Source organism: Botryllus schlosseri, chromosome 3 (genome assembly GCF_051294905.1).
Source record: "Botryllus schlosseri isolate E-star chromosome 3, Bs_hap1, whole genome shotgun sequence".
Taxonomy (NCBI): Eukaryota; Metazoa; Chordata; class Ascidiacea; order Stolidobranchia; family Styelidae; genus Botryllus; species Botryllus schlosseri.
This window is the reverse complement of record NC_137238.1, coordinates 36637501-36653558: the sequence shown is the minus strand read 5'-3', so window position 1 is coordinate 36653558 and position 16058 is coordinate 36637501. Positions and strand designations below refer to the sequence as shown.

Sequence of the window (16058 nt, the reverse complement as noted above, 5' to 3'; positions counted from 1 at the left end):
TTGTATCATTATGCTGGGCGGTAAACAAGTCACAAGTCTAACTTTTGTATTTCTAGAGTGAGTTGAGTTTATAGTTAGCTGTAACAAGTTAGCATACATACTGCACAGATATGTAGAAAAATACAACCAACAACTGCTGCATATATCTATTCACCCAATCAACCTGCGCTGTTCTGAAACTCTCAAACCATAGAACAACACTTTCCAAGATTGGATAACGATTTATTTTTGCTACAACTATAATATAATATAATACTAGTCACCAAGTCGCACTTCTCTGATGAAACACCTTACATGGAACACATTTACAACTAAAACCAGAGTGAATACAGCATACAGAAGTCCCCACGCGTACTCAAGTAGTTGAAGATGCTACTGCAAGAAGGCAAGGGGTTCAAAACTACACAAGTACATTTGTTGGTAAACATCGTCCTAAATACCAGTCTAGAGTCATCTACAGTTTTCAAAATCGATCTTCTTTGCTAATATATTCATGTTAATGACTGCAAATGGTGCAATTACAAAATAATTCTCCATGATCCGCCGCCTTGTAGCTGCGATAAAATAATGCAGGCCTAACCAGAAACTATTTCACACTAAACAGAATTCAAGAATTTTGGTTCTAAGCTCTCAAATTGAATGCGGCAGAACTCACTGCACTGCGGTTAAAAATGATATACCCGAGCACTTGAAAAAAGTCAATATTGGTCATTAACTATCTCTGCTTTCGGTACAGAAATTTCACAGACATTGGAGAGCTCACCAAGCTTATAAGTTGAAGAAATAAGATTCAGTCGATGGGCTGTCACTACACAGATTTGTTCGGCCAAAATATTGCCAAAGAACCACCAGCTACTTAGAAATGTCATTGAAGCGTTCTTGAAATAAAAGGTATTCGTTCATGATATATGAAAATAGCAGATTATAATATCGACACTAAATTCGGAATATCTATTACACCAAATTTTAAGATCGAAAACCAAGGCGCAAACTCACCACTCGAGTGCAAGTAGGCCTACAATATAACAAGGCCCACAAATAGGTTTCTACGTCACGATATATATTTTACATGCAAAAGTATCATCGGATGGATTCAAACCGGTAAGTTTTGCACTGTACCATAAAAAAATTGTTCATAATTTCACAACAGTGGTAACGCATAGTACTGACGTCGTCGTACTCACAAGCCACAGTTAATATCTAACGATCACACACACAATCAATTCTCGGCAAGTAAACTTCTACACTTCGAAAATAGTGCAAGTAGAATATATATCTCAAAGACTCTCGGAGGTACAGTACTTAAACATTGAATACTGAATAGTAGCCTACATTCGTATTGAAATGAACCTGAATATTTTCGGCTGACGCTCGTCAGGGGTAATCGTCAGCAACTAGTAGACAATGGAAAATTGTACCAACATAGATGACGTCACTGGCGTGGAGATTAGAAAAATCGGGGCAAACAGGTGGCATTTAAAGCTCAATGCACAGTAGGGGTCTTCAAAAATGACCTTTTTTCTCAAATTGATACTTGATAAACTTCTCAGGTTACGGTACCTAATTTAAGCCTACACACCAAATTTGGCTCAATTCCAACCAGTGGAAGTGGAGTTATTGCCGTCGAAAAATTTGGATTTGAATAAAACTGTAGTTACGGTGGGCACACCTATAATAAAAAGTTAAAGAAATGGTCACCGTAAATACTATTTTATTCATAATCCAAATTTTTCGACGGCAGTAACTCCGCTTCCACTGGTTGCAATCGAACCAAATTTGGTGAACATCGTTTCTATAGACAACCCAACACTTTCATGGGGTGAACAGAAATTTTACAATTTTTTAAAATTTTTTTTTATATAATAAATATAAAATTTGTTCTCCTGTGGCAATGCGGCTACTGGCTGGAATTGAACCATATTTGGTTTGTAGGCTTAAATTAGGTAACCTAACAATTTTATCGAGTAGCCAGTACAATATGAGAAAAAAGTCATTTTTGAAGACCCCTAATGGACAGTTGCACACAAAACCCTCATTGGATTTTGGTCAAATTAAACTACTACAAGGCACACAATTTCGTTCACAAATATTCAAATTCTTTACAAGTTGCTGACAACTACCCCCAGACAAATGAATGTCAGCCAAAAATACTTCAATACCAATATACTATTCATTATAGCATACCTCCGTACACAAGCAAGCGAAATCACTAATTATTAGAAAACTGGGAACACTCGTACTTGAGAAGCGCTATAAATAATAATCCAACAAAGTGGCCTTATTTGCGGTATGCTAATACTCCACGCGTGACGCCATACCCAGCGGAAACACGGCCCAAATCATGCTTCAATTCAAGTGTTCCCAGTTGTTGACTGCCGTCTATAAATTACGAGGAAATTGCATAGTGTTCATTGGTCCTTTTCTGGCCACACTCGGTTTAGGAACTTGACAGTTTCTTCGTATAGTACGAAAACGAGGGCTACGTCGGCGCAGACGCGTCCCAGGCGTGGAATCGTGCCTTTGTAGAATCTGGAACATAAATATACACCATCAAAACACTTAGACCGCTAATCTATTAAGTTGGCAGCCAACCAACTACTGGTTTGAATAAATAGTCCTAGTTCTAGTTGTAGATGCGAGTTTCAAAAAGTGAGCAGTTCCAGTTCTAGTTGCTAGTTTTCAGAATTGAGTAGTTCTAGTTTTAGTTGCGACTTTTCAGAATTGAGTAGTTCTAGTTCTAAATGCGATTTTCAAAAGGTGAGTACCGTAATTTTCCGAATATAGTGCGCCCCCATGTATAATACGCACCCTTAAAATGGCGTGTAAATTCTGTGAAAAAGCCTGTACCCATGTATAGTACGCACCCTGCATTCGCAGTACATGAATAGTTGTGTTTTAGTACACGATGTTGTTCTATTTTGCGATGTCACTGTCGAACAATCATGACATAACGATCGCTAATCATAATACAATTAACGGCATTGTCTCTAAACGAGATTAGATAGTAGGCAAAGCCTGTGAGGTCGGCGACACAATAGTTCAGGACAGCGACACGACATCTTGCGCACGAGGCCTATTACAATTACAGATGCGATTGCTCAAGCCAACGGTTATGTCGGGCGCACCAGTCCTGTTGGGGATGCGACTGATTACGCAAGCGATTATATCTTGTGCACATGGCCTCTTGTGTATGCGATTGTTAAGGCCTGTCGTTGACACGATGAATCAGCAAGGATTGCTGCGCACGCTTGTAGCAATGCGCGACCTAATTTCGCTCGCGTACAAACGGCAAACCAACTCAGCAAGAGTGCACGCTTTTCGTTAATTGGCAACACGCTTCTCTATTTGGCAGCGCGTTACACTCTATAATACGAATTACGGGGCGCGATGGCTAGAGGTGATGCGCGATTGGAAACAAACATGAAGAAAGGTGTGATTTCAAGTTTTTGATCGAGGGAGATTTTTTTTCAAGGCTTGCTGTACCCATGTATAATACGCACCCCCCTATTTTAGGGCAAAAATTCGGTAAAATTTTGCGCATTATACATGGAAAATTACGGTAGTTCCGATTTAGATGACAGTCACCTAACTACTGGTTGAGTAGTTATAGTTTTAATTCTAGTTGTGGATTTCATAAAGTGAGCAGTTCTAGTTGAACATTTTGAAAAGCGGGTAGTTTTAGTTGTAGATGGGAGTTTTAAAAAGTGAGTAGTACTAGTTCTAAATTTGCGGGTTTCGGAAAGTGAGTAATTCTACCTAGTTCTAGTTGCGAGTCTTAAAAACTGAGTGGTTTTAGTTCTATTTGCTCAGTGGTTCCCAAACTTTTCTCGTGCCCCCCTTGGACGATATTTGAGCTAACATTCCCCCCCTATGAAAAAGTTTCCTGTGACTAAAAAATGTGCTTTTCAACACGTAACCATTTGTTGACTGAGCAATTAATGGCCGAACATATTCAGATATGTCCGAACTATGGCGAACCACACTAAACTTTGGTAAAGTACAGTCAGATTTGACCTGTTTTTGACCGGTTGGGTAGCCGCTGACGAAAAATAAATCACCAAGTCCGCTTGCTATAGGCTTGAGTTGAATCGATGAATTTGGCACGGTATGTTTTTCACGTTAGCTCATATGTTGGCTTAAAAAGTTGAACAATTTCACTAGTGCTGAGTGCCTTGTGCTGAGTTCGGCTTGACGTTTTCCTGCTTAGTAGCAATTTCGTCAAGAGGCTGTCGCGGACCCAACGAGATCGTCTCGTGAGCCTCACTTTATCAGGGGGTGCAATATCTACGGAAGACACCTAGCTTGAAATCCACCAAAGAAACATTAAATTGTAAAGAACTAATTTCTACTTAACAGTTCCATACCATAAAAATCTAAAAACCTTGTGAACCAAGTGTATCTTCCCATACAATGCCAATGCCAGATTTTCCCTAAAAAAATTAGACCAGATTCCCCCCTAAAAATTTCGAAATTCCCCCCCGGTTGGGAACCACTGTATTTGCTGGTTTTGAAGAACGAGTAGCTCTAGTTCTAGGTATGAGTTTTAAAAATCGAGTAGTTCTAGCAGTACTTATGCATTTCGGAAATGTAGTAGTTCATACAGCTCTGCTCAATCATGAGTCGGTGTCAAGATTTCATATCCGATCACCAAAATCTAAAAAGAATTTCGGTCTTACGCAGAAAATCCTTCGTTTTTCCAAATCTTGGTGGCGCAGTCCCAAGTATTCTTGTACTTGTGAGATTCCAAACCCTGTAAAATATTGGCGGACGCGTTAATATCACATTAGAATTCGTTCTCCTGAGCACTTTGCGGTTCTCGTGTAACATTTTCAGGAAACCGGAAATTGGATTAGAATTAAAATAAGACCATAGAAACATTTCACAAATTAGATTAGAATAAAATTACCGCCACTTCAATCTAATTATTCAAATTAGAATTATCTACTGTCCGAGTCTGCAGGCTACAGCATTACTCGGACTGGGATAGTGTCACAGAGAGAGAAAATATACCTGTACTGTAGTTAGCTAACCTGCATTCGAGTCTTGATGACGTCGAGAGGCGTGTTCCCAAATACTGACGCAGCCCCGGCTATGGCCCCAAACGTGGCCGTCATTACCATTCCGATATCTTTACCTGGGTCATCCCCACGCCACCTGAGTTAAAAAAAAACAATTTCGGTAATCACGGTAATCGAAATACTTTGATTATTTCCGAGTACTTAAGTAGGTTTTACTGACAACTTTCACCAGACTCACAGTAGTTTTGACACACCTAGAAATAATTACTTCTACTTGTAACTGAACAGAAACTTATGACTAGGGCGATTTTTTTGACATGTCAAAATAGGTCAAAATTGTAGCGTTAGGTCAAAAAACTGTCAAAATAGTATACAAAGTCAAAATTTTTTCGACCCCTGCATTTCGTTTGTATCGGAGATATTTGCACTGTCCATGAACTTATCATTAGATATCTTACAGCTTGTAGCCACCTTCATAGGCCTACCGTTGTAGACGGCCCATTGTCTGCTCATTGTGAATCATAAACGGTCAAATGAAACAAATAGGTTGGCATGGTGTTACGCTCAACGTAACGTAATATCCCAACTGAAGCAAGACTGCGTGGGCATTGGTTCTTAGATCAAGAAGCGCATGATGAAAAATTGTGATGTAGACAACATTGTCAGAATGAAGCAACACGGTTCGTCACCAGCAGTGTACGCACAACTTCGGTGTTGTCAGCCAACAACTGCTGCTGTTGAACGTTCTGTCTCCATTCTTGGCAAGCTACTTAGTAAGGACAGACACCTTCTACCCGAGAATGTAGGAAAGTATCGTTCGTTGTACTACAACAAATTTCAATTATTTCCACCATAATACATGATGTAACTACTGGAATTCTTTGTAAAGCCAGGTTTCGTTAAAATAAAGTTTTTCATGTAAAAATTTGTCAGTTTTCAAGTCAAAAACGGTTTTCCAGGCCCGCGAGCCGCAATTCCCCCACCCCTTCACTAATGCTCTCACCAATTCCTTAACGAGGTCATAACGAAGAAACGAATAGCCTGATTCGAGCCTTGCTTCAACATAGTCGCCGTTAGACCTTGATACGTACCGCGAATACCTGAAAATTCAACGTAGACGTAGCATTCATATTCTAACATAATTTAGAAAATATGTGCAGCTCTAATTCCAATCTAATACGGCTGAAAAGGTGAAGACTTTCTGGTTGCCAGACTCTGATTTCAATATCAATATATTATTCAATAGTCTCTTTGCAAGTTACGCTGCGCCACAAACGAGGTACAAATGACCGCGAGATCGCAGCGGCGTAAAATTCACAAATATCAGCAAATTTCCGATTGAAATAGGGAGAGAATGAATTGCATAAAAAGCAGCATACCCGATTCTTTGACAATCTGCACGACGCCGCGGAAAAAACCTTTGAATCGCGGGTTGGGTCCGGTCTGATCGTGGATGAATTTTACCTGCCGAAATCGGCAATTGAATTTTAGTGGCTTCTTGGAGACAAGGTACCTAATATTAGGGTTGTAACCGAGTCACAAGTCAATTTTCATTTTATTGTTTCGATTCGAGTCATTTTCAATTCACAATCGAGTCAAGTCCGAGTCCAAGTCAGTTAGTAGAGGTTGGAGTCCGAGTCATAGCATTTTGACTCGAGTTCGGGTCCAAGTCAGTGTGTTAACTGCTCAAGTTTCCAGGTTAAGTCTTGTTAACCCACTTTTTTTAACTCTGCTTGGTGATATCGAATAAATCGCATTTATAATATATCAAATTTCCTCACTTTTAGCAGTTTCTGGTCGCATTTTCAAGTACCAGTACCAATAGACAAAATCCCAATAGTGAGGTAACTTTACTATTCTTCAAAATTACAATGAAATGTCGGTCTTGGCCGTCTGAGTCTCGAGTCATATGACTTGGTCCGAGTCATGCGCAATGACTCGAGTCAACACACAGATTGACTAGAGTCGAGTCATTTCCGTATTTGAGAAAATGACTCGAGTCAAGTCGAGTCGTGAGTCGAGTCGACTCGTTTTTCATTTAAAAAAAAATGACTCGAGTCAAGTAGAGTCAATAAAAAGTTGAGTCAAAAATTAACTCGAGTCGAGTCCTTTAACACATTTGAAAAAATGACTCGAGTCAAGTCGAGTCACCAAAAAATCGTGACTGGAGTCGACTCTTTTTCCATTTTTAAGAAAATGACTCGAGTCAAGTGGAGTCAATAAAAATTTGAGTCAAAAATTGACTCGAGTCAAGTCATTTAACGCATTTGAAAAAATGACTCCAGTCAAGTCGAGTCACCAAAAAATCGTGACTCGAGTCGACTCGTTTTCCATTTTAGAGAAAATGACTCGAGTCAAGTAGAGTCAATAAAAAGTGTCGAGTCATTACAACCCTGCCATTATACTTATCATACCTTTATCGTTTCCATGGGACATACTACAAACACGGCTTCGGCCAGGCCGGCACCCAGCCCACACAGCAGGCCGTCGGTCGGAGTCAATTTTCCGTTGGCATCCCGTCTGTAGTTTGATAACTTCTCGAAAACTCCAAATCTGAAAAGTATCGAAATCGCAGTTAAACTTACGGCATGCATTGTCAGAGAATACCAGGGTTGTAATGACTCGAGTCGCGATTTCTTGGTGACTCGACTTGACTCGAGTCAATTTGGGTATTGACTTGACTTGTATTAGGAGCGCAAGACTCGGACCAAGTCCTATGACTCGAGACTAGGACGGCCAAGACCGACATTTCATTGTAATTTCGAAGAATCGTAAAATCACCACATTATTGGTATTTCGTCTTTTAGTACTGGAACTTGAAAATGAGATCAGAAACTGTTAAAATTGAGTAGAATTAGTATATTATGAATAGCTTCTTGGAGGTACAGAACTTCAATATACAATTGAATAGTATATTCATATTGAAATGAACCCGAATATTTTCGGCTGACACTCGTCAGGGGTAATCGTCAGCAACTAGTAGAGAATTCAAAAGGACAGCGTATATCAACAATCGTAACACAAAATATGACGTCACCAGCACCAGTACATTAAACGCTCTCGTATTCGACATTCCCTGCTGGTGACGTCATATTTTGTGTTACGATTGTTGATATACGCTGTTCTTTTGAATTCTCTACTAGTTGCTGACGATTACCCCTGACGAGTGTCAGCCGAAAATATTCGGGTTCATTTCAATATGAATATACTATTCAAGTGTATATCATGAATGCAAAACACCAAGCAAAGTTGCTGAAAGTGGGATTTTGACTCGAGTCAAAGCTATAAAATTAAGATTGTGACTTGGAACCTTGCGACTTGGTTACAACCCTGGAGAATACGTTCACATTTCTTGAAGGCTCAGCAACTTATGCGGGTAACCGAATATTTCAAGAGATAAAGTGCTGAATTTCAACGAATTCCGATGATCTTGGCTGTCCTAGTCTCGAGTTATATGACTTGGTTCGAGTCATGCACAATGACTAGAGTAACCTACATGTCGAGCCTATACACAAATTAACTCGTGTCAAGTCGAATCACTACAGACTAATTTACAAGACCACTGTATTATTAAAATTCATCGTTTTGGGATATGTAGCGTTAAAAATTTCCGAGCAGTTACTGTTGTGATCACTTTTCCAAGTAATACTACCAGCACAAATCCTCGCAAACTAGAACTCACCGAACTGCAGCTTTAGGGATAGACCCATACACGAGTGAACTGAGGCCTCTGTATAATCCCAAAACGCCGTGGCTTCTAACAGTCTGTCGAACGCAATCGCCGATACCTAAAACACGCCGAGATTGGTCAGCCTTGGAAAACTAGACACTTCTAGTGTGTCTAATTGTCAGGGTTGTAACCAAGTCTCCGAGTCACAAGTCAATTTCACTTATATCGTTTTGACTCGAGTCAAGTCGAGTCATTTTCAATTCACCACCGAGTCAACTCCGAGTCCAAGTCATCGAGCAGAGGGTCAAGTCCGAGTCATGGTATTATGACTCGAGTCCGGGTCCAAGTCATTGTGTTGACTGCTCAGTTTCCAGTTAAAGTCATGTTTTGCATTTATAATATACTAATTTTCCTCACTTTTAGCAGTCTCTGGTCGCATTTTCAAGTAACAGCACCAATCAGAAGAAATCCCAGTAGGGTGGTCACTTTACTGTTCTTCGAAATTACAATGAAATGTCGGTCTTGGCTGTCTAAGTATCAAGTCATATGACTCGGTTCGAGTCATGCGCAGTGACTCGAGTCCAAGTCGAGTCAATTCACAGATTGACTCAAGTCGAGTCAAGTCATTTCCGTATTTTGAGAAAATAACTCGAGTCAAGTCGAGTCATCAGAAAATCGTGACTCGAGTCGAGTCATGACTCGAGTCATTACAACCCTGCGGTAATCTAATTCTAACCTAATCTGTGCAATGCCACTATGCATTCATTTCAATTCCAATCTAGTTTCTGGTTTTCCCGAAAATGCTACATGAGAACTGTCTAGTGTGAAAACAGCCAAGCTTGCTGTGCAGACATTTGCTAATTCCATGCTTATGAGTAGCACGATTTTTTTTCAACCTAAACGATGGAAAATTTTGAGCTAAAAAAAAATCAAAATTTTGACCTAAAAAAATGAATTTTGACCAAATTTGGACCTCCCGTATGCAAATTAGGTGTTTTTCCACATAATGTTAAAATTGTACTGCTTATCTTCATTTCCGGTTGGGACTGTCTGTCCTTACTAAGTAGCTTGCCAAGAATGGGGAAAGAACGTTCAACAGCAGCAGTTGTCAGCTGACAACACTCAAGTCGTGCGTACACTGCTGGTCACACACCGACGACACCGTGTTGCTTCATTCTGACAATGTTGTCCACATCAAAATTTTTCATCATGCACTTCTCGATATAAGAGCCATGCAATGCCCAAGCAGTCTTGCTTCAGTACGGATATTGCGGTACGTTGAGCATAACACCACGTGGCAACCTATTTGATTAATTTGACCGTTTATGATTCACAATGAGCAGACAATGGGCCGTCTACAACGGTAGGCCTATAAAGTAGGTCACAAGCTGCAAACTATCAAATGAAAAGTTTGCATAGTGCAAAATCTACGATACAAACGAAATGCAGAGTTCAAAAAAATTTTGACTTGGTAATCAATTTTGACAAATTTTGACCCAACGCTACAATTTTGACAAAATTTGACATGTCAAAAAACAATCGCCCTAGTTATGAAGTCTGATATGATATGAGCTGGACTCGTTTTTTGCCGGATTTCTTTCAGTTTCTGAATTTAATTGAACTTTGAAGTGTTTACGATTTCAATTCTATTTTAACCTAATTCGGCCGAAGCTATGTAGCTATCATTCAAATTCTAATTAAATTCGGCAAGGCTGAAAATTTTCTAGCCGTCCAGCGCTGGGCTGGAGAGCTTGTTGAAGTACTTGGTAACAACTTGTCAGCTGTAAATATCACTACTCTTATGATTAGAACTTGTTAAGTTGGAACATATTATATTAATCAAACAGAATACTCTGTTCTTTGGAGATAGAACACCATGCCACAAATAATCCCTCCAACATTAGTTAAAAGTTGAAGTAAAATGATGACAAAATTACCTGCGTATTTGGGAGGGTGCATGCCCTCCGCCAACTGCAATTGCGTTTTCACGTATTCCGTAGGAAAAGTGATGCATATTTCAATGCCCCCAGCGATTCCACCTGAACACAAAAAGCCACCAATCTTCATCCGTAGTTAGTAATGGCGTTGACACAATTTCAAATACCTGCCAAGACGGCCTTGACTGGATTTTTGGGTTGATTTTTTCCGGCCGCGAGGGCCGCGAATCGTCTTTTTTCCGTTTGCAAGCCCAAAATTCTCGTCGAGGGCGACATAGACGCCCATAACGACGTCGGCCTGTTTTCGTTACTCATACCGATATAACTAGTCAAATGTAACGGATCTAAAAAACGAAAAAAAAATTCAGAATCAAGAACTTGCGTGGAAATCGTATAAAAACAGGCAGTGCATAAAATGACGTTTGTAACTCGTAAAAATTGATGAAAATGCAAAATATTCGATGACCGAATGGAAAATAAGTCACACATAAAAATAGAACACCAATTGGGAATGTTTATAAATTTCTTATGGGATATAAGTGTCCAGATGCAGCCTTTCTAGTTTATTTCATGTTCAAGCTATACCTGTAAAACTGGTCAAATAAATGTTGCAAAGTTTTGGAAATTCGCGTTAAGCTAGACGCCATATCTGTTGAATATCGGTTAAATACATCAGAATTATCAGTGATGTTATCAGTTTTATCAGTGACGCTTCAAAAATCCGATATCGATCAGGCTCTAATCATCACTGTAGCCAAGGGGGTGTTCAAAAATGACTTTTTTTCTCAAATCGTACTGGCTGCTTGATAAAATGTCTAGGTTACCTAATCCAAGCCTACACACCAAATTTGGTTCAATTCCAGCCAGTACCCGCATTGCTACAGGAAAAGGAAGTTTCAATTTATTATATAAAAATTATACATAAAAAAATTGAAAATTTTCTGTTCACCCCTTTTGTTGTGTTTGGTCGTCGATTCACCAAATTAGGTTCAATTCCAACCAGTGGAAGCGGAGTTATTGCCGTCGAAAAATTTGGATTATCAATAAAATGGTATATAGCCTACTGTAGCCAATTATTTAATTATTTATTATAGTGGTGCCCACCGTAAATACTATTTTATTCAAATCCAAATATTTTGATGGCAATAACTTCACTTCCGCTGGTTGGAATTGAACCAAATTTGGTGAACATCGTTTCTGTAGACAGCCCAACACTTTCATGGGGTGAACAGAAAATTTTCAATTTTTTTCAAACTTATTTTTATATAATAAATAGAAACTTTCTTCTCCTGGAGCAATGCGGGTACTAGCTGGAATTGAACCAAATTTGGTGTGTAGGCTTAAATTAGGTAACCTAGACATTTTATCAAGTAGCCAGTACGATTTGAGAGAAAAATTCATTTGTGAACACCCCTACTGTAGCCTACTGTACCGTAGGCCTACAATTTATGATCACTTTTTACAGTCATCTTTGTGAACAGGCCTGATGCAAAAACCTTTCTATTTCACAAACACAATCGCACAATTCAACTCTCGAAAATTCGTCAGCAATAACTTTCTCCAAAACAAGAGACACGTCTTTGAACACCAGGTAAGATTCGGCGGTCATATTTCGAGGCAGTAAGCATGAATTTTTAACCAGTATTTCGTAGTTTTCAGAGTCTCCCGCTGTGCAAGAATCAGCTATTTCGATCGCGATATGGTTACGTTGTGAAGAATACAAATCCTGCGAATCAAATTCACTTGCGTCTTTGAAGGCAACAAATTTTGATGCCAACGAAAACCTTTGGTTTTCATCAAAATCCTGACTAATAATCTCAGAAAATTCCACCAAATTCGTGGCGTGATACAGTATATCTTGTAAACAATTTTGTTGATCGCCTGCATTCGTGGGCCGATTTAAATCACTGATTATATTGCAAATTTTTTTTCCACACCCCACTAAGTCGCATTCTATTCCTAATTCTTTAGTAGGAAAAAGTACCCAAGAAGTGTCGTCCGTGTTAAAAAGGTAACAAAAACTAGGCGGCGATATCGGCACAAATTCAGGACTAGAAATCTGGCTTTGACTCCCGAACGAATTGTTAACAAGTCCATTCCCGGATGAATCCCACACGGAATCGATCACGCTGAACAATGAAGGCTGCTGTGACCTCACAGCGCGTCCTTTCGTGAATAAGTTCTTGAAAATTACGCGGTTTCCTTCGCCGTGCGCCAAAAGTTCGATAAGAGTGGTATTATCCGAAAATTGGGGAGTTTCCACAAGAAATAACGATCCATACGCATCACTGCATAACAAGCTCCATTTTTCACCGGAATTTAAGCGACAAAATATCCTTTGAACTGTAGCTACAATGCTGATACTATCATTATAACCGACAGTCTCCAAACAATTTAGGAGGTTCTCGAACGTTTGAGATTCCTCAGAGTCATAACTTTCAGAGCTCGGATTGGTAATGATATTATAAGCCGACAAAAGCACTGTGGTCCCGGAAGATTGCATTTCGAGTCTTTGAAAAGGGGGGTAGACTTGAATGTCGAGCCCCAAACGAAAGTCGAAATTGTCGGCAACATCCCCCGGTAAAATCAGCGTAAACGATGCATTTTCATCGACTTTTTTACACTCGATTATCCTTAAAAGTCCTTCTTTAGAGTCGGACAATATCTTGAGACATAAAGCATCACCGATTTTCAATTTCTTCGTACGAAACATTTGCATGAACACGGATTTTTGTGCGGTCTCTCTCTTTATAACTGCGGTCAATTTTTCCGCCAAACCGCCTTTTACGCACTTCACTTTTTTGCCCGAATCGTAACAAGAAGACGGTTCGTCACAATCTGCCTTTTTTTCGAGTTTAGCCACCTTTTTTTGCCAGTTTTCCTCGATTTTTTGCTGCACATTCTTGATCCATGCGGTTCCGGTCGTGTTCAACACGTTTTTGGGTTTGCGTTCCACTTTTTGAGACTCAAAATCAGATATCTCGATGTCTTCTTCATCTCTCGCACGAGATTTCTTTGTAAAAAACAGATTTCCTTGCGAATAATCTTCAATTTCGCTATCACTGATATCCAATGGTGTAGCTAATGTCGTTTGGTCACAAAATTGATGTCGTATTGTTGTTTCACTGCCGTGTACTGTAAATACGCTGGTGTTGTCAAGCAAACTATAGTCAGCACCTGGTGTTATCGGGCTAATCGGTATCAACGCACCTTTTCTCATAGATTTATTCAAAATCGGACTACCAGATGGGGTGCTCCTAACACGTTTGCTAGTACTTCCCGAGGGGCTCGTGAATTCAGGATCAGGGGTACAACATTCCATCAAAGACTTTGAGAAGAGCGCTGATTTGTTTCTGGGTAGATTAGCGCCGATAATTGGGCTGGAAACTAGATTTTTCAGATTTTTTTTCCTGTCCGAATCATTTTTGACACGCTGGTACTTTGCCTTGGAGGCTGACTCAGAAAATAGGTCCGCAGAATCGTTTTCCTCGGAAAATGGCGATTCCTCGATTTCTTGAGACGAGCTGCTGAGAGCTTGACTTCCGTGTTGCATCAACTCTGAAAAATTTTCAGCATAATCTTTCCATTGCGACGACGAATCGTGATTACGTTTTCTGATCATTACAAAGGTTGCATAGCTTGACAATTATTAGCTGCGAGATAGAAAGTAAGTTGTTAGTACCAATGAGGAATGTAGCAGGGCATGTAATAATTTCACAGAATAAGAGGTGACTATGATTGGATGTTAGTAGAAGTTGTTTTAATTTCCGTGTTTACTCAAATTCAGTAATTCGAATTCTAATTCGGAAAAAAAATGAAGCTATAATGCTAACTTAGAAATAACCGTGCAGCTATAATTCTAATTCTAATGACTTGGAAAAATTTGTAGCTGTAATTCTAATCTAATTTTGGAAAAGATGAAAATTTTCTGGTTGTAGCATAAGAATCAGCAGGCATTCGTTTTTTAATCATCACGCAGGTTCCAAAACCTGACAAAAATTACACGGTATAAGCCACAAATTATGTCATTAGTACCAATGTAGGATGCGACAGGGGTATTTACTTCTACAGAACTAGGCAAATGCATATATAGAAAAGATAAGCATAACACAGTGGAGAAAAAGAGAATAACATAAATACTATTACCGGCAGTGGAAAATAATTTAGTTTTAGAAATAATATAACAGTAAATACAATAATATGACTTGCTGAGCGGTAACGAAAAATAAGCAACAAAGAAACACAAAAATTGCATGTGAATAACGTGGCTAAGCATCCATAGGTCCGTATACTAATACTGCGTGATAGTTTTGCTTGAGATTACTCGTGCTCGTCGCTAATGCATTGGTAGGCCTGCGTCGAAATTCACAGCTATACTCTATATATATTGACACCGTTAATGGTTGGGACCGAGTCAAATTTGGTGTGCGACCTAAATATTATACCGGAGAGCCAGTAAAATTCGAAAGGAATTTTTGAACAACCCTAGTCGACAGCGCTCGGAAATTAAGTCTCGCACAAGATTAAGATAGCCTAGACTTCGAAATACGATATGTCCGAAAAAAATGACTGAAAAATCAACGAATCGTCTTTTGCAGATGAATCTGTTCACGTGATCATGTTGTTCATTCTAATCTACTTATCTTTCTTATCAAATCAACGTCAACAAAATTTGATATTATTAAGTCCAAGTCCAAATCCGCAACCAGAATAACATTGGTCTCGCGTCTTTTTTTACTCTCGCACATATCGTTTCAGCTCGTGGTTTTCGAGTCTCAGAGCCTGGTTGAGTTCCGTTAAGTTCCTCACCTTCCTTTCCAAGAAGGCGATTCTGACGTTTCTTGAGTCGCACGTGTCTAGAGCGTCCATAAAATCTTTGGTCGCCTGCTGACAACTGTACTTCCACCGTTGCGAGTCGCACTTCCACCGTTGAGCTTCGTCTTTTTTCATCAGCATGTCCGCACGTAAATTGGAAATGACCCGCTCCTTTTCCTCAATAGCCGATTTTAAAACTATCACGTCACTCGCGATCGGCGCTTCCAGCTCTGTCTGAATCTCCTCTTGAATGTAAGATAATTCTTTCATCACGGGGCTACAGTCTTGACACAATCTGCGTTTACGGTCTTGCCGTCTAGCGCCGTTATGCGATCCTTTTGCGCCATTGCTCTCAATATGACGTTTTTTGTTAGTAGGCATAAGGTTTTCGCTCGAACTTGTCGACATGATTGAGAATAGCTATCTGCAAAAACAGACATGCCATACAAGGCCAGCTCGAATCTGATTTGTAATTGGGTTTTCAAAAGTGGCCACCAGAACTAGAACCGCCACCAGAACTAGAACTATTCGCTTTTCAAAATGCGCAACTAGAACTAGAACTATTCACATTTCCAAATATTCAACTACAAGTATACCAGGGGTGGGCAACCTGCAGCC

General features: G+C 39.6%; 2 protein-coding genes across 2 annotated transcripts; both read right to left on the bottom strand.

Annotated features, from left to right (window-relative positions):
- Positions 1-201: 201 nt before the first annotated feature.
- LOC145435197 (tricarboxylate transport protein, mitochondrial-like) lies at positions 202-11129 on the bottom strand. Its single transcript, XM_080312522.1, has 9 exons — positions 10793-11129; positions 10626-10727; positions 8701-8806; positions 7433-7571; positions 6398-6482; positions 6022-6118; positions 5031-5154; positions 4677-4750; positions 202-2529 (listed from the first exon to the last, which is right to left on the bottom strand). Exons 1-9 carry the CDS (start codon positions 11112-11114, stop codon positions 2409-2411), a joined length of 1170 nt encoding a protein of 389 aa, XP_080168648.1. The 5' UTR covers positions 11115-11129; the 3' UTR covers positions 202-2408.
- LOC145435180 (uncharacterized) lies at positions 10969-14249 on the bottom strand. The gene has a single exon (XM_080312495.1). The coding sequence runs from the start codon at positions 14245-14247 to the stop codon at positions 12091-12093; it is 2157 nt and encodes a 718-aa protein (XP_080168621.1). The 5' UTR covers positions 14248-14249; the 3' UTR covers positions 10969-12090.
- Between the last annotated feature and the right edge of the window lie 1809 nt (positions 14250-16058).

What these genes read in the sequence shown, in the direction of transcription:
- LOC145435197 (XM_080312522.1), bottom strand. Translation starts at nt 11,114, where the DNA reads ATGTGTGACTTATTTTCCATTCGGTCATCGAATATTTTGCATTTTCAT. An exon ending in GTCCCATGGAAACGATAAAG is followed by an intron (nt 6,483 to 7,432) that starts GTATGATAAGTA and finishes CGATTTCGGCAG; the next exon opens with GTAAAATTCATCCACGATCA. An exon ending in GCAGATTGTCAAAGAATCGG is followed by an intron (nt 6,119 to 6,397) that starts GTATGCTGCTTT and finishes TTGAATTTTCAG; the next exon opens with GTATTCGCGGTACGTATCAA.
- LOC145435180 (XM_080312495.1), bottom strand. Translation starts at nt 14,247, where the DNA reads ATGATCAGAAAACGTAATCACGATTCGTCGTCGCAATGGAAAGATTAT.